Source organism: Ascaphus truei, chromosome 9, assembly GCF_040206685.1.
Source record: "Ascaphus truei isolate aAscTru1 chromosome 9, aAscTru1.hap1, whole genome shotgun sequence".
NCBI classification, from domain to species: Eukaryota; Metazoa; Chordata; class Amphibia; order Anura; family Ascaphidae; genus Ascaphus; species Ascaphus truei.
Genome location: NC_134491.1, coordinates 25,108,025 through 25,127,387, shown reverse-complemented (window position 1 = coordinate 25,127,387; position 19,363 = coordinate 25,108,025). Strand labels below are relative to the sequence as shown.

General features: G+C 42.3%; 1 protein-coding gene across 1 annotated transcript in view; it reads right to left on the bottom strand.

Moving 5' to 3' along the window:
• Nucleotides 1-3,643: 3,643 nt before the first annotated feature.
• PRORP (protein only RNase P catalytic subunit) overlaps nt 3,644-19,363 on the bottom strand; it is a 50,261-nt gene continuing 34,541 nt past the window's right edge. The window contains exons 5-7 of the mRNA XM_075613884.1: nt 5,722-5,870; nt 4,745-4,940; nt 3,644-3,932 (exon numbers count right to left, since the gene is read on the bottom strand). Coding sequence (XP_075469999.1) covers nt 3,801-3,932; nt 4,745-4,940; nt 5,722-5,870 — 477 coding nt within the window. The 3' untranslated portion in view covers nt 3,644-3,800. The remainder of the gene's footprint in view (nt 3,933-4,744; nt 4,941-5,721; nt 5,871-19,363) is intronic.

Sequence of the window (19,363 nt, the reverse complement as noted above, 5' to 3'; positions counted from 1 at the left end):
GTTTGAACTCACAAAAGTCGTAGATAATGTCACATGTCAGAGATCCTTCTCTCTCTGACTGGAGCCCTTTAAACCGCAAGTGCCAGGATATCCCTCAGTAAACGGGTATGAAAAAATGAAGAAAAACCACAATAGTGCATACTATTCCGACTCAGTATATTCACAAAATCAACAAGAGTATAACACACTCACATTTGCCATAGTATAATCGGGTGGGGGAGAGAACCGTTGATCGGTCTTCAGTGCAGTAGCAGGCAGTTTCACAGCGTCTTGGAGTCTCTCACTGTGTGTTCCGCATACGTAACGGCCGTCGCGTCACTTCCGCTATCGCGTCACGGCTGAGGGCGGAAGTTCACACTGGATGAGATCTCTGCCTTGGTTCTGCCAGTCTTTCCGAACGGGTTCTCTTACTGCAAACTCTACGCGTTTCGCTAGATGCTTCGTCAGGATAACTCCTGACGAAGCATCTAGCGAAACGCGTAGTTTGCAGTAAGAGAACCCGTGAGAGACTCCAAGACGCTGTGAAGCTGCCTGCTACTGCACTGAAGACCGATCAACGGTTATACTATGGCAAATGTGAGTGTGTTATACTCTTGTTGATTTTGTGAATATACTGAGTCGGAATAGTATGCACTATTGTGGTTTTTCTTCATTTTTTCATACCCGTTTACTGAGGGATATCCTGGCACTTGCGGTTTAAAGGGCTCCAGTCAGAGAGAGAAGGATCTCTGACATGTGACATTATCTACGACTTTTGTGAGTTCAAACCTATAGATTAATTCCATTCTCTGCAGTGATTACAGTCTGCACTATATATGTTATTTTCTTTTACATATATCACCATATTCTCCTGCGCTCCTCCTCATCTCCAAGCAACATAAATCTATCATCCTGGGATCTGGAACTGTCCCATCAGAGGAAGTTGAGCTGCTTGTTTACACATTTATTATCTATTCACTTTTGGTGTAAGGTGCATTTGTGTATTTATGTTGCATTTTTATAACTAATAGTTACTTTTTTCTAAGGTGAAGCAAATGTAACCTGAGTAGGTGTGGTAGCTCAGGTGTCTAATGTCTAATTGGGAGGGTGGACACACATGAGTGTATGTGTGTTGGTGTAAAAGTGGAATAAAGGTATATAAGACTTACACGGCCTTGTGTAAGCCCAGTCGCATCAGAGTTTCTTTAGGAGTCCCGTGTGCTTCTGATGAGGCTTTTCTTCTTGCGATGCTGGTTCTTCTTCTTGTTTTGCAGTCCACTTCCTTCTTTGGTTCACAGTGCCGCTCCAGGGGAAATTTCCTCTCGTGTAAACAAAAAGGAGGATAGGGTTAACACATATAATTGTACACACGTCAATGAGGGGGGGGGGATGGTGTGTTTATAAACCACCAAGATTTGTATTATATAATATAGTTTAGCACTCACACGGGCTAGTGTGAGTGTAATCCTATCTTGGTATCTTGTTCTAAAGAAGTTGCCCAAATCAATATCAGGTAATGAAAGGGTAGGGTATGAAGGTATTAATAATAAATATATCACAATACTCACACGGGCCAGTGTGAGTACACACTTCTAGCGGTATCTTGTTCTTTTGTTCCAGTAGTCACCGATGGTGAAGATGGGGTTTAACAAATAAAAGACACTAATGTCTGGGGGGTAAAAACTATCTTTAATAAAACATAAAAAATAAAAACAGAAACAAACTCAGAATACAAACGATTCTGTGGAAAGTGAATGCAAGGGGTAGGCAGTGTTGTGTATAGTTGTAGGGGGTCTCTCTCTTCCGCGTCCGGATGGAGAGCTGCAACTTCACCTCTGCCTCCTCTGTAGTGTGCTTTAAAATGTTCCAAGTAGAGAGCAACGCGTTTCGTCCAGGTACTGGACTTCCTCAGGCTCTCCATCCGGACGCGGAAGAGAGAGACCCCCTACAACTATACACCACACTGCCTACCCCTTGCATTCACTTTCCACAGAATCGTTTGTATTCTGAGTTTGTTTCTGTTTTTATTTTTTATGTTTTATTAAAGATAGTTTTTACCCCCCAGACATTAGTGTCTTTTATTTGTTAAACCCCATCTTCACCATCGGTGACTACTGGAACAAAAGAACAAGATACCGCTAGAAGTGTGTACTCACACTGGCCCGTGTGAGTATTGTGATATATTTATTATTAATACCTTCATACCCTACCCTTTCATTACCTGATATTGATTTGGGCAACTTCTTTAGAACAAGATACCAAGATAGGATTACACTCACACTAGCCCGTGTGAGTGCTAAACTATATTATATAATACAAATCTTGGTGGTTTATAAACACACCATCCCCCCCCCCTCATTGACGTGTGTACAATTATATGTGTTAACCCTATCCTCCTTTTTGTTTACACGAGAGGAAATTTCCCCTGGAGCGGCACTGTGAACCAAAGAAGGAAGTGGACTGCAAAACAAGAAGAAGAACCAGCATCGCAAGAAGAAAAGCCTCATCAGAAGCACACGGGACTCCTAAAGAAACTCTGATGCGACTGGGCTTACACAAGGCCGTGTAAGTCTTATATACCTTTATTCCACTTTTACACCAACACACATACACTCATGTGTGTCCACCCTCCCAATTAGACATTAGACACCTGAGCTACCACACCTACTCAGGTTACATTTGCTTCACCTTAGAAAAAAGTAACTATTAGTTATATAACACTGCCTGTTTCCGACCATTGTGCTCCCCCATCTTTTTTGTATTCATTAACTATAAGGGTCCTGGATAGATCCTGCTGGGGTTTCGAGTCACAAGAGGATACCACCCGAAAACCATTTACAGGCAGTATTACACCATTCTTTTTATACTTCTGCACATTAGATATAACAAAGAGAGATAGCGCCCGGGTACCTTCGCAAACATGTTGCATTTTTAACAATATTACTTGGGAAGCACCCAGTCCATCCCTCACCTCCTCACACACCCCCCTCCCCCACTCCCCGTTTTTGCTTTCAAGTATAGAATCAGATGGATTTTAATTCATACTTATGTATCCAGTCAGGTCACCAGATCCAGATGGAAACAAGTTAATCCTACAGTCTTTGGGCCATATTTAATAAATGTTGCTTAGCCATAAAACACTATACGTCTCTGTGCCCCTCTCCCCGTAAGTCCCTGTGCCCACCCTCCCTACGTCCCTGAGCCCACCCTCCCTACGTCCCTGAGCCCACCCTCCCTACGTCCCTGAGCCCACCCTCCCTACGTCCCTGAGCCCACCCTCCCTACGTCCCTGAGCCCACCCTCCCTACGTCCCTGTGCCCACCCTCCCTACGTCCCTGTGCCCTCTCCCCGTAAGTCCCTGTGCCCACCCTCCCTACGTCCCTGTGCCCTCTCCCCGTAAGTCCCTGTGCCCACCCTCCCTACGTCCCTGTGCCCACCCTCCCTACGTCCCTGTGCCCACCCTCCCTATGTCCCTGTGCCCACCCTCCCTACGTCCCTGTGCCCTCTCCCTTGTCTGAATGAGCCATACAATGCCTTATGGCTTAATACCGCTTGGAAAATGATCCTCTAAATTTTACAGATCAATCACACAAATTAAAACAACTGGAGCAGATATCATTGGAGTTTTACATCATAAAACAAATGAAAGAGTCACTGTCCAGCATTTCCCAATGTTTATCAAAATATTTATTGAAACAAAAGATATGTTTTATCAAAATAAATAGAGTATTGTAGATGGCTGCTTTAACCAATGTGTCAAGTCACAGTAACATGGATGGTATTTGGTTAGATTCAGTGAGCACATAAATGAAGCTTTCTTGCTAGTTGTTCATCTGTAGACATAGCCAGGTCTTGGGCACTTCATAGGAAGCTCTCTCCACCCCCATCTTATCATATGGAATATGCCAGGAGCAGTCCGTACTCTGCAGTATAGTGTCATAACTCAGTATAGGCTGTTAGGACAGAATAGAAGAGATTGGCAAATAGTTAGAATGTATGAGGGAGGTTTTCTGTTGCATGGTCAGACGATATGAGATAGGCTATGTGGCATTGACAGATTTAATGAGGGGTAGCACGAGAAAGCCGTTGTCGGCTCCTTGTGACCTTGGGCAAGTCACTTTATCTCCCTGTGCCTCAGGCACCAAAAACATAGATTGTAAGCTTTAGAGGGCAGGGACTGTATCTGCAAAATGTCTCTGTAAAGGGCTCCGTAAAACTAGCAGTGCTATACAAGAAAAAACTATTTTTATTATTATTATTAATGATATCAATTATTGGACATTATGTGAGGCACGGTCAGGGGGTTGGAGTCTGCACCATTGATGCTTAATGAATAGCCCCATATAGCTCAGTTCTGTCCATTGCTGTTTTTAGTCCTCAGTCCCTCTCCATCTGTATCTCACTTTCTATTTACACAGGTATGTTTCTGTCTGTGCTGATGGTGTCCTCTCTTTGACAACATCTCATTGCTCTGTATCTGTCTGTATTTCCCACTCTAAAAGGGATTATTTAGGAAAGTCTGCTCAGTGACACACAGCTGCCCCCACCATCTCACTCTCTGTGCCTACTCTTGTCAGAAGATTACGGGAAATTTTGAGAGGTACCATACATGAACAATTCTAGTGAGGCCAAGTATGATGATTCATGGTGTTGTACGGAGTAGGAGATGAATGTATGGTGGACAATGTACCAATTGATATGTTTCTTGGTTAGAGAAAGGCTGTTTATTAGGTCAGGTAGGGACTTAATGACACACTATATTTACCTGCAGACTCACTCTACCCCCTGGCGTATAGAAGGGAAGCACCAGTTGGTGTCCACGCTGCCATTTAAAGAAGAGCCGTTGGGTGTGAGCGTCAGGAAGACAGGCTTTGTGGTCTCGCAGGAGGTCCCGTGTCAGAAAGTTGCAGTGACTGCCAGAGTTCAGACTGGCATAGAGCAGGAAAGGATCATCTTTTGACCTGAGGAAACCGGAAGATGAAAAAATGGCAGAACAGAAGAGGAAGAATAGAGACATCGGTAAAGTTCTGAAAGCAACTTAATGTTGCCGTCACTAAAGATCCAGTTGGCATAAAAGAGGTGATACCATGAATCAGGATTGCCTCCTTTATTAAAAGAGAACTTCACATTTACTAATAAAAAAAAAAAATCATTTGTCTGAAGACCTTGTCTTGTTTCATTATACACTACACTCAGATTTGAAGTGTGTTCAACTGCTAATATTTAATTATTCTTTGTTTCATTTCAGAACTATGGACAATAACTGTCTGCGATTTGGAGAATATGGCCAAATTTACCAAGCGGTGCTATAACTTCTAGCACAGAGAGACACCTTGCATTCATTTTAATGTAATGTGGACATAACTGCCGGAATGCTGCTCATTCTGGGGGGGTTTAAGGTATATTAATAAAAATGGCCGGCTGGGCAAATTTTTGCCCCAGCGAGTCAATCTGCAATAACGCACGACAATGTTGTGGTTATGTATTAGCTCTCTGGCGGTATGTTAAAGTCACAGTTCCTCTGTGTATAAAATTGAAACTGGGTCCAATAAGGTCATACACCAGTAGACAGTAATATAAATTATGCAGCAAGATTGCCCCTGAAATCTGGTCATTGTCATCACAATAGGAATTTTTATTTTGGTACAGGGCTCACCAGCATAGTTAATAGGCAGATTACATGACAAGAGCAGTTCTCTTAGGAGTTGAAGTTCTGAACCCAAAACATAAGATGGTACCCACAAGTTCTCAGTGAAGTAGCAGTCAGCCCGTTGCTGCAGGAGCTCCATATGTCGTCTCTCCCAGGACCTGGATCCTTGCAGCATGTGCTTCCTACCCAACACCAACACACGCTTCCCACCGGAGGAAAGGCTGGTTACCACATCCAGGAGCTAAAGAAACACAGGCAGAGACAGGTCACATTTAAGAAACACAAAGCAGTGGGGATGGAAAGCATTAAACAAGAAAATCGGATATTAAGCAATTAATTAACATTTATAGATTACATAGTTACATAGTAGATTAGGTTGAAAAAAAGACAAATGTCCATGAAGTTCAACCTATGTTAAATTTAGACGACAGATACTTATCCTATATTTATATTTACCATATTTTTTTAGACGACAGATACTTATCCTATATTTATATTTACCATATTTTGATCCAGAGGAAGGCAAACAAAAAACCCCAGGGAAACATCATCCAATGATGATTCATAAGGGGAAAATTAATTCCTTCCTGACTCCAAATAATGATTTGTTCCTGGATCAACACCCTTCCCACGTATTTGGTATATCCCTGTATACCTTTCCTTTCAAAAAAGATGTTCAACTTTTTTTTGTTGTTGAAGATATGTATTATATCTACCATCACAGTCTCCATGGGTAATTAATTTTAACTGCCCTTACTGTAAAGAACCCTTTACTTTGTTGCTGGTGAAATCTCGTTTCCTCCAACCTTAAGTGATGACCACGTGTCATCTGTACTGCCCTTGGGACAAATAGTTCTTTTGAAAGCTCTGTGTATTGGCCCAGAATATAATTTGTGCATAGTTATTATATTCCCTCTTAGAGCCTCTTTCCTAATGTAAACAAATCTAATTTAGCTAGCCTCTCCTTATAAATCAGATTTTCCATCCCCTTTATTGATTTGGTGACTCTTCTCTGCACTTTTTCTAGTTCCATAATGGTTTTTTTAATGGAGTGGTGCCCAAAACTGTACTCCATATTAAAGGGGTGACCTTACTAATGCTTTATACAGTGGCATAATGATGCTTATTTCATTACTTCCATCCATTCCCCATTTCATGAAAGATAATATCTTATTTGCAGCTACTGCATGACATTGGGCACTATTGCTGATCCTCCTGTCTACAAGCACATCAAAATCCTTCTCCCTCAAGGACTGACCTAATTTATCCCCATTTAATTTGTAAATGTCATGTTTATTCTTGTTTCTCAAATACATAACCTTACATGTATCTGTACTAAACCTCTTTTGCCATTTACCTGCCCAAGTTTCCAGTCCTTTCAAGTCCTTCCGGAGAGAAATGACATCCTGCTTTGATTTTGCAATCTTATATAATTTAGTATCATCAGCAAAGATGGAGACTTCAAGATCATTAATAAACAATTTAAAAAGCAGGGATCTCAGTACTGATCCTTGTGGAACTCCACTTACAACTTTAGGCCAACCTGAAAAGGTTCAATTTACAGTATGACAACTCTCTGTTGTGTACCCATCAACCAGTTTCCAAACCAGTCTAATTTCCTCTATTTTGTTCCTTGTGTGGCACCGTATCAAAGGCTTTTGCAAATTCTAAGTAGATGCAGTGTGTTCAATATTATTTATAGTTATTTATTGTATGTTTTTTTTTGATGTATCTATTTCTACTTTTTCTATTAATGCACAGTTTAAATTTAAGTGTGCAATGTTCTTATTTATTTGATTTCTTATGTAGTTTTGAAGTGAAACTTCTTTGGCCGCACCTACTGAATTTTGATGAGTAAAATGTCCTGCATGGGGACGAAAATCCGTCACGGAAGTTGGTTGCACATCCGCAGACGCGACCATCACATGCGTGGTACAAGTGCGCATGTGCAGAAACAGGTGGCTCGTGCGCAAGTGCACAGGCGGCCGTCGAGACGTGCGCATGCGCATATAAATATCTGATTACGCATGCGCAGAGACTTACATCAGCATCTGCGCATGCGTGAAGGTTTCATGTGCATGCGCAGAAGCATCCATACAAGGCCGTGCATGCACAGAAGCGGCTCTACTAGGCCTCGCATGCGCAGAAGCGGCCGTACACACACCACTGTTACTAGAGGATTTCCAAGTGAGTATAAATATAGAAGTGCAAATAGCAATTTTTTTTTACATGTACCTTTTATAATAAAAAAGGCAGAAGTGGAAAACATGCAAGGTGTGTAAACATATAGCACATGATTTGTAAATATATTAATATAATATAGTAACTGTAATGATTAAAAGGAAAAAAAAACAGTGTGTGCGCCAAGCATGCGCGTTCTAAGTCAAACTTCTTTGGGTTTTGTCACTGAAATGGTGTTTTGATTTTTATGATTTACACTGAATGAAAGACTTTTGAGAGTAACATCATTTAGATACTTTACAATCCAAACTATATGTCAATATATGTCAATTATATAATGTATTCCAAGTGATAGTATGGAAATTTCAACACAAAAATAAATAAAATAAATTATACTCTCAAATCTCTTTCATTGAATTAAAAACATCACCATCTGTGACAAAACACAAAGACGTTTCACTTACAATGTGTGTGCCCAGCACACTGGTTTTTTCTATGTTCTGGCAGTACCTCTGTGGGGAGAGGGTGTAAGAAATAGCATTGGGGTTTCAGAGGCTGCAATTATTTAAAGCCGGAAATAATATTTTTTCTGGGGTTTCATCCTTTAAGTAGAGAAGAAATATTAGTTTTACGTTATATCCTCGGAGATTCCAGGTTAGTTGCATATGCCTTCAAAAGTTAATAACCCTTTACTGTCAAAATGCCTTGGGCAGCACAGCAATCTCTTTGGCAAACCCAGGGGAAATCCCTGTCATAATGAAAGCATGTTCACCAAGTTCTCACAGCAACGCACTTCCTTGTGTCAGGGCCCAGAGATCAGTCAAGCAAAGATCTGTTACTGCTTCCATATTGACCAAAATTCACAATGAAAAACCACTGTAGTGGAGCTCATTAAAGTAGTTTTTTTTTTTTTAAATCGTCTTCTAATAAAAAAAAAGGAGCAGTGAAGACAATAACATTGTATGACAAAGCAACACAAAAGAAATGTGCGTGAAAGCGCTATTCTCTACAGAAACTATAACATATATGCAGCAATATGCAGAGAGTGAAAAATGTGTAACAGGGCAGCCAGGAGAAACTGGTGTGAGCAACACCAGATGGAACACAGAGAATACAAATACAAACCAGCGCCCACAGTGTAAGATAATGTCCAATACAGTGAGTCCAATGGGGGAAAAGTCCAATGTATTCATTGTATGACAAAAAGTACATGTAAGTTAAAACAAACTGAAACAAGAGGAAGGAGGTCCATACTCCAAGCAGGGTTGCCACCGCTCCAGGTTTGATCCGGAGACTACGGGTTTGGGCCACGTATCTCCGGCTACGGGTTTAGCTGAGTAATCTCCGGGTGGCAGCATCTCCCCCTACAAAACCCGTCAACATGGCTGCATGACGTCGAATGGCGCCGCGTTGCCACAACAACGGGATGCTACGTAATGTCACGGCATCCCGTGATGCCCAGTTGCCAGGACGAGTTGCTACATGATGTCACACAGCATACCCATTGCAATGAAAACGAGGACGTCACGTGACGCCTCGATGCCATGGGGTGTCCCGTTGTCATGGTAACTTGACGCCATGCTAACTGCACCTTGCAGGGGAAGATGATGCCGATGGTAAGAGAAATAAATATATAAAATAAATAAAGAAATGTAAAAAAAATGTATCGCAAAAAGGCTCTAGGTTTTCCTCAATAGAAGGTGGCAACCCTGACTCCAAGGAGCCTAAAGTGTGTTGAATGTTAATGGTAGCCCAGTAATATTGAACGAAATGATGCTTGCAGCACATACGAGTTCAACTGGTGCATTCTAATGAACTTGTTGACATTTACTGGCTTGCCGGCACATTCCGTACCAATGAGCCAATCTGTAATTCTGAGGTTGTCAAATTATGTCAGTGCTCTGGCAGCTAGGAGGTTAAATTAAGAAACAACCAGTAAAATGCCTTGCATGGCTTTCAATTTCCTGCAATTTTAGTATATGTTGCGATGTTGGACTGTCCCTTTCTATAAAGGGAACATGACACTAAGCAGAATTCATTAGTAGAGTATGTTTTTATTTGATCTGAAAAGGTTATGCCGCCTGCTCAGCCTCTTTTAGGTATGAAGTGAAAGCAATGCACATTTTTCTTTCTTTTGTATCCTCAAGACTTGTGGGTCTCCTGATGAAAAAACACATATTTGATCTGCAGGAACCCATTGTTCAGCAGATCATTAACAATAAAGCTTTAACATGCCTGCCAGCTTGTGAGAGCAGTGAAGGGAATGATGCAGAAACGCACCAGTAGAGTGTGTACTTACAATTGTCACTAACTGGATCTATGACCAGAATAGCTTATCCTGATGCAGAGGTAGGGTTGCCAGGTGGCTTCTCCAAAAATACTGGACTCAATGGTGAAAGGTGCATCAGGTCACTATGTCCAGGGAGGAAAATACCGGACACAAACATGTCCAGTATTACAGCACCTCTCATTGTTTACTGGACAGAGTATCCAAATACAGGACAGTCCAGTTCAATACCGGACACCTGGCAACCCTATGCAGAGGTCATTTCCCAGTGTTGATAATATAAACAACAAACATCAACTTAACCCGTTAATCACATTGCCAGGGCTGAGAAGTTGCAGTCATTCACTACGCTCCTACAACCTCTCCCTTGACCTCTTTTACTTTCTTCTCTGAACTCACACACTGCATACTGCCGATTGCAAATGTGAAGGTGTTTAGGGCACAGCAAGGAGCGAGGTTGAAGGACTAAATTCATAACCATGTTGCTGCCACACAGAATAGAAACACCCAAGGGACATTTTCTTTTATGGGAAGGAGAATAAAACTGTAAGGTGGTGAGGGGTGACAAAAATGAAGGCGATTTACAACTACCGAATAGGAGGAAGAGGTGTGCAGGGGTAGGATAGGAGCAGTTTGTGAGTTGTTACAGTGTGTAGGAGACGTGTACTGTGTGTGAGATTAAGAGAGGAAGTATGGGGCAAAACCAGAAGGATATCTGTGGAGGATGTGGGTGGCTGAACGGGAGGACTAAATAAAGTGGGTTTAGATAAGAGAGAGAACTATGAGATAATGTGTTGCAGGAATCAGAGATATTTGCTAAAGAGAAGGGAGCGCAGAGGGAGATGGAAAACATGCAAGGAACATACCACATTTATATACAACTTCAAGAAATCATTGTTATTCATGTAACAGGGAGAGAGATATGGACTTGTGTATTTTTATCAGTTTTATATATCTGTGTCTGTGGGATGGGTACAATCATTTTCTGGCTATTACATATTCGGACTAGGTATGGAATTTTCAATTTATTTTTTGAGCCCTAAATATGTCAACTATCATCTCAGTTTGGTTCTAGGTGGCACAGCGTCTGCATTAGGCTACGCTTATAGTGCCGGCGACGCGACGGTCGCTGGAAAATCAAATTGAGATGACTTCCAGCGATCGCGACCAGTCCGTCGCGCTTACTATAAGCTCACGCGACGGCGGCAATGCATTTGTTTTGCCGCGACGTCGCGTCGACCGCACTACAAGCGCAGCCTTAGCCTGTTGCATTGTACCATTGTCTAGTGAAGTTATTCAGTTTCAGAAATACAGTTGTATGTGGGAAACCACCTGACAGCCTGTATTGGGTGAAATGGCGGAAGGCGGTAAAACAGATGTAAAAATAGGTCACGTATGCTGGGTGACAGGAACATGACACCGTGAAGAACTTTCAGCTTCTGTAGTGGCACGCAAGCAGCGTTATCGAATTATCAAATGGCTGGGGTCGGAAACCACAAGAACTTAGGTGAGAGAGACGGGAAAGCAGCCATGGGAAAATGCTCCCCCCCATTTCCTCAGGGTTTTAAACCCTATACTTGTTTGGAGGACCTTAAATGCATTGCAAAGGCTTAGACCGTGCGTATAGTGCCCGCGACGGGGACACCGCCCAAAAACAAATACATTGCCGCCGCGTGCGCTTATAGTAAGCGCGACGGCGACAATGCGACGGAGCAATGTCGCGTCGCCAACTTTGGAAGCCGGCAATATTTGATTTTTCAAGGGCTGTCATCTCATGTGACAGCCTCTGAACCAATCAAATGTCAGTAAGCCCGCGCCGCCGCTGCAAAGCGAAATATAACTTTCGCTAGCGGCGACGTGTCCCGTCGCCGGTCGCGGGCACTATACGCGCAGCCTTAGAAAAGCACTGAAGCACTTAGAAAAGAAAGCAGGCAAAACTGCATTTAAGACAAATGCGAAGTTTTGTGTAAAGCTGATCCCTAGGAAATAGGGCACTTATGGATGCCATATAGTAACAACACCTCTGTTTACACATGATAACTCATGCATTATTGCAGATAATCTGTGGCTTCATTTAGTAAAAACTGAATAGTATCACACTGGCGAACCCTTGTTTTGGAGCTATCATTTATTAAAAAAAGTATGTCCATCTTTAAATTTACATGATGAGCCAATTGGTAAAGCGACCAATGACACTGCCAATACTGAATGGCAGGGAGCTGTACTGAGGCCATGTCTGTGGGGGGAAAGGGAACAAGAGGATCTGCTTGTGCGTTAGATCTAATGCTCTCTGCCAAAATGACAAAGGCGTTGTCAAGATAGAGAGGGTTTGGCCGGGATTAAAGGGGTTACACCCCATTTGGCCACCCTCTACTCTCACCTGGGAAGCAAGGGGTTAACTGGACTGAGGTCCAGTAATGTGTTTTGCCTTGCTTCAGTATCCAAATGTTTATTCCCCTGTGTAAATGTATTGTGTTATCCTGGTGTTTGCACTCACACATACACTAGGGTTGATGCGGGAGGGAAGGGGTTAATGTTAAAATCTAATGGCGACGGGCGCCATGCATTGTCAATGGCGGCGCCGGCCATTGATTCCAATGGGGAAAAGCCGCATGGCGAAAAAACGACTAAGTGTAAAATGTTGAAATGTGTAAGTCCATATCTCCGGTTCTGGAATGACCAGAGGGATGGGATTTGGGTGGCATATAGCCAAGGTTTCGGCTTTAATGCATGCCCCTTCCCAGCCCCCTCAGACCAACCAGACAGAGTGTGGACGAAGGTAAAGATTTGTGGATTTTCTCATAGACTTCAATGGCGGCGGTTTCTCTATTGAAAGTCTATGGCTGGAAACTCCATTGACTACAACGGCGGAGTCGCTCCATTGAAACCCATGGCGGTGGAGCCCGTTGTTTTCAATGGGGATTTAGTGAACCGCTGAGATTTCTTTTTAGCGGAGATTTTTATAATAAAATATGAAACGGTTTATGTGATATTTGTATAACTCCGGTTCCGAAGGTCGTAGCGGGCTGAAACTTGGACCCTATAGTGTACCACTTCCGGCACTAAGGTCTGGAAAGTTTGGACCCGCTGGACCTACCAGAACCGGGTATTTTAATATGTGTAGGTATTAAACTGTATATGGGGTTTTGGATCTGCTCTGAAAAATGCAGACTCCATCTGCTATGTTAAATAAGGCAGGAAGGGCATCCTGAGGAATTAACATAGCCCGGTGATCAAAAGCTAACTGTCCTGATTGTTTATGCTAAGGGCAAGAACAAAGGGGCTGAGTGTTTTTAAGTGTCGGTCTTCACACTTACAGGGAAGCCAAAATCTCCTTCAAAGAGATTTTTGCTAGACAGCTCGGCGCCTTGAGTGCAAGAGAAGAGTTGAAATGGTATATAAGTCAGAGTCAACCCTTACTCAAATGTCTTCATGCATGATCTTCATGTATTGCTGCGATGCCAACATCTGAACCTGAATTATGGAAGAAATGGCCCATCCTGTATCCTGATGGCTTTCTTGTCCTAACCTTTAAGTAAGTGTCATATTTTGTCTGTTATTTGTATATCTCGTGTGTTCACCTTTTTCAAGGAATAAATTATATTTTATCATATCTAAGTCTCGTCCAGTTCAACCCAGTTATATTTTTGGTGGTGTATTATTTATAGCCTGTCACAAAGCTCCCGTCACAGGCGTATTGTGCATATTTTTAAGATTGTGACCCATCATATTTTAAATGTACTACAATGCTTATTATTGAGCATTGGAGGACATTATACATCTTATACATGTGTAGCCAAGTGCCCCTGGCTGTAGCCTTCTACTGGCCTCAACACTATAAGTCCTGATAGGAACAGGCAGTGTTGGGGTAAAACTTCTGCGCAGGGCCAAGCCTGCAGCCAGGATGGGTACTATGTTGCTTATCCTGGGGCAGGCCTAAACCGGCAGTTGGAGTGTCATAACTGGGGAGGGTACTACCTGGGTCACATGTATATGGTGTGATGCCTGTCAGTACCTGGACCTGACCTATTATGGGGCGGGGTTACAAGCCCTTCCCCCCACGTATAAAAGCTGACACTCCACCAAATTGAGGTGGTGATGATTATGGGACAGTGTGATACCCTTTTCCCTACCAGAGGGTTAAGAAGATTGTGAGGGGCTCTTGGGGCCTCAAACCCCGGGGGTTTGCTCCAGGGCTGGAGGACGATCATGCTGTTGTACAATAAAACTGCCGTTGGAACAATTTTGGTGTGTGACTATTAGGCCTCGTTCAGGGTGCAGGCTTCGGAGGGAGGGCGTGCTGCCGTGCGAGCTGCCGTGGGACACAAAGTATTCAAAATGAATACTGGTTGTCAGGGTAGCAGCTGCCCTGTTTCCGAAGCCAGGAGTTGACACTGGCTACAGTTTCAATAAACGAAAAAATCGTTTTTTGAAGCTGCAGCAGCGTCACTGGGACTTCGGCAGCCAATGAAATCATTCTTGAGAATGATTTCAAGACTGCAACTTGGATCCCTAACCTGCCGTCTGTAACCACGCCCCCTCCTCAACTCCTGAAAACGTCTGCTGGGAATGAACAGACATCGCCCAGCAGACTGCCGCCCTCCCTCCCGAACGCCCTCCCTCCAACTCCTGCCTCTGGCACCCTGAACGAGGCCTTACAACAGAGTACTGTGGGGACCATCCTGCATGCAGCAGGATCCTCATAGGATGGAGGCGCTGCACAGTAAGAGCCGAGAGAAAGACTACCCTGTTGCCACTCCCAAACTACAACTGCGGAGCCACTCAGACCTGAACTAGCAGGTGAGCTACAGAACCCAGGGAAAACACCCATGTAGTGGCCCGATCTTCCGTGGCAGGGGGGAATAGGTGCTACACATGTAATCAGACTGCTGCTGTTTAAGCTGCCGAGTGCCGTATTGGACTGATCACACATCATCTATGGCAGCTTTAGGCTGCGCTTATAGTGCCGGCGACAGCGACGTCGCGTCAAAACAAATGCATTGCCACCGTTGCATGCGCTTATAGTAAACGCGACGCGACGGAGCGACAGCTAGGTCGCGATCGCTGGAAGTCATCTCAATTGGATTTTTCCAGCAACCGCAGCCTGATATCACCGTCGCTATATAAGCTATAAGCGTAGCCTTATTCTCTTCTAGAGATTTTAAATATGCATTTTAACAAAACATTTTGTGCTTTCTGCAGTGATTATATAATTTAACTTTATGTTGTGGCAAGGCATCACATACTGCTTGGATTTGCATAACATTTGTGTCACTTTCTACCATAATACTAATGGTGTTGAGACAAGAAATTCAATTTTACATTATTTTTAAATGGGGAAATAAATCTAAAACCAGCATTTGTGTGTGGTTCTTGTTGTAATGCTTCTGCTGTCTAATATATATGAAAGTCCCATTCCCCCTCTTTTTTGCACACGTTTTCTAAATTTGCAAAGCAATTGAACAAATCCTAAATGATCAAAAAATCGTTTAAAAAAAAAGGAAAAATTAGAAGCAGAAAGTGTGTTTTTATTACCCGACTGCATTCATGTTAATGCAACTCCAATGTATGTCAGTAAGGGGGCTGGGGCTTCCGTTTCATTCTTAAAAAGTCTACCGCAGAAAAAGCAAGTCTTGCTGACTGCCAGAGCAAAGAAAATGTTCTGGTTAAATAGGGGAATTTCATTATCCCAGAAATAAACCAGCTAGAACGGCTCCTATTATTCACGGGACTTTTTGAACATCTGAAGGGATGGGGTTTTTTTTGGTGCAGCTGGTTTCAAATGTAAAATGCTCGAGTCAATTTCACATCTCATTTCATTTGAGGAAGCAGCCAAAACCAAAGACTTTGAAAAAAATCCAAACTGTTAAAATGCTGCATGCATAACTGAAGAAGGTGCAGTGAATTAGATGGTTTAAAGTATGTCGATTTTTGCATAAAGAACATTTGGGAAATACATTTCTTAGGAATAATAGAATTCACAAAGGCAAATATTCCCGTGTATACAAACAGACTATTCTTGAAACGCGGTGTATATAATATGGTTGGGAAGGTTCGTGGGTTTCAAACTTTGAAGTGTGTACTGAAGGTCGAACTTTGCAACAAACTTTCGAACCTGAGCGAAATTTGAGCCAAAACCTGAAAAAAAAAAACTTACCCTGGTTTTATTTAGATTTTTTTTTAAAGTTTGAAAAAGGTTGCCCAAAATGCTGATCCACTGCCCAATAATGTTTGCAAATCAAAAACACGAAAAAGTTTTTAAACCGAAACACCAATGAATGTTCCCACCCGTAGTATATAATTTACTGAAAGTAAACATTAGATTGCTTGCATTTTGTTGGAGAATTTGTTTATATTATTCTAAAATATGATCAATCCCACCTGGTTAAAGCAGCAATTTACTCAACAATGTTCCATTTCTTTTTACCATTGTGAAGTGCTTTGCTGCTGTCTTTGGCAACTACCAACCTTTTTCATTTCAATAGTTGCATTATGGTGATATCAGTTGCTGAAAATCCACCTTCCTGCAAACTTAAAATAGCCCTACCACACAATAGGGCCAGTAAAATAATAAACAGGTGAAAATAAAGTTTTGGGGAAATAATTAAAACGTAGCCACGTAGCCGTAAACTACTACAACACAAACTATAATATTATGTTTAACCTCATTTCAATTTGAGGGGGGGGAGGGATAGAATGAAATAAACAGTGTTTTACTCCGTTTCCATTTTTCCAAACAGTCTCTGTTTTGGCTTTGGTCACTGCAGCATCAGACAGTCCTGCAAGCAACACACAGGTCTGCAGTTAACTCCTCATACCTCTAGTGTTTAAGTAGGGCACACGTAGGACCAAAGTGATTGGCAGCGAGCTAAAAGTAGGTGCTGGCACCTTCTAGAAGAACATTTAGCCAAGCATAGGTTATCTTGTTTTCATTTTTTCCAGTTGCTTTTTAATTAAACATTTTTACAGGATTCGAACTGTGCTATTTTTTTTTTTAGCTCCAAGGGGACCCTCGGTTCCCAAAGTATTTAAACCTCCAGCCAGGGCAGTGGGTCTCAACTCCAGTTTTCAAGACCCCCCCCAACAGGTAAGGTTTGAAGGATATCCATGATTGAGCTCAGGTTCTCAATCAGTGGCTCAGTTGAAGACTGAGCAGGGATCTCCTGAAAACATGATTTGTTGGGGGGTCTTTAGGACTGGAGTTGACAACTCCGGCGCTAGGGTAAACAAAATAGCCGCCAAATCTCGGGACAATAGGAAGACCCAATGTAATTGAAGGAGGCTTTCTATTGGAAAGCCACTTAAAAGCCCGACAGAAACACCAGTAACTATACTGCTGAAGACTGATGAATCCAGGGGTTCCCGAAGCTAGCTCAAGGGGGCCCCCAGGTTTGAATAGTGTAAAATAAAATTGGTTGGAAAGAATGGGATTGCCTTTTTAACATGTTCTATTTCCTTTTTAACCAAAATGCTTTTAAAGGGTTTTACAATCTTTATATCATTTCTGTTGTGATAGGACTCTACCGATATATTTTAACTCTCCATCTTTCCCTTTTACTCTTTGTTGGTACAACAATTACAATGGCAATACTAGCCAAACAGATAAAGATGCAGTGCAAGAAGCATATGTGAAGAACACATTTCAAGTGAGCCAGTAAAAACATATTCATTTTTCACAGGCCACATCATGGGACTGTCTCTTTAATAGATTAAGTCATTATTATTATTTTTGTTTGAGTCATTTTAACTCCCTTAACTTTCTTTTTATTCATTTCATATGTTTCCAAAAAGCCACATAACCTTTTGTCCGGGCATTAGTTCAATACCCTGAAGTTTCTGAAATTCCATAGCAATGCAATCTTCCTTCAGCAGGGAATGCAAAACGTCAATCAGACAACAAACATCTCAGTGGGAATTTTTTTAGTACATCACATTCCCCCATCAACAGGATAAATTCCCACGATCAACAGGATAGGATACTCTTCTTCACGAGTATTACATTTTTAAGCAAAAACACTACACCTTGTGGCTACATTTGGTACGTCTATTCATTTGAAATATTTTGTCAAAAGTGATAGAAATGTGCAAAACTTACTCCCAAGGTTGCGAACCAGTTAAAATGTGCCAGTTAAAGTGCAAGAAAACGTGCGCCCTTGTCAGAGTCCGCAAGCGATTTGTCAAACATCCCCTTCAGCGCACTAATAACGTACAGTGCAGGTCATGTAAAGTGCCACCCCAGAAACAGTCATGCAGTATGCTGTACGTCATGGCCATTTGCGATTGCGCCGATTGAGAACTACACTGCAGGGGAGGGGGGGACAGGACCCTTCCGTTTCCCTTCAATTCCAGTCCAGCACCTAAAACCCAGAAGGGGCTATGTGATCTGTCAGTGCCAGAGGGTCCATGGCCACGAGGTGGCGGGAACGTCAGGCTCGGAAGGGGTATAAATCAATGTGCATTGCAATTTTGCTTAATAGGTACATTTAATCAATTCTATAGAATCGCTAGATTCACTTAATGCTAAAACTATTTCGGCGACATTATCAGCCCTTTGAGGCTGATCGAGGCAAGGAAACGAATTTGAGGGGAATTTTCTTCTTCTTCTTCAATATTTAAAGACTGCAATTCAAAGTTTCCGCAATCTCTAGTGCAAAAAAAACCTTAAGAAAGCATCCTGTGTCACAGAGGTCTCCCATTCTTACCCAGTGTCCAAAGCATTATACAGTGTTTAAATTGCACATGTCAACATTTCGGAGAAAAAGTTTTAGCTTGTCAGAGAGGTTAAGGCCAGCAGCTAACCCAATGGGGGGCCATGTACCAAGGAAATTTTACAGCGGAGTAAATGTGTTTTTAACACATTGCACCATTTCTTGGAGCACAGTAGCATCAAATGTATGAAACAGTTTCTTACATTTGTGCTTCGTGTGACTCCTCCATAACTCCCCAAATCGCAAGCTGATGAAGGGCCAAAATGGACTTGATATGATGCACAGAGCTGCAAGATGAAAACATTATTTTCCCACAATATTGCCTTAATACATTTTCCTAAGGTTGTCCGAGTTTCATTAGTTGCAACTTGGTCACGTATTTGCAATGTGAGATTGGAGGTGGGCTCCAATTACTAGGTGTGCTTTGACCCACTGTGGCATTTTTTTAAATTCACAGTTAAATCAAAGGTAAGAAACATGGTGCAACCTTTTTATCCCATCATGGACATGACCCGGTGGAGTACGTTTAGGCAGATCTATGGGGCAGCTATAGGTAAC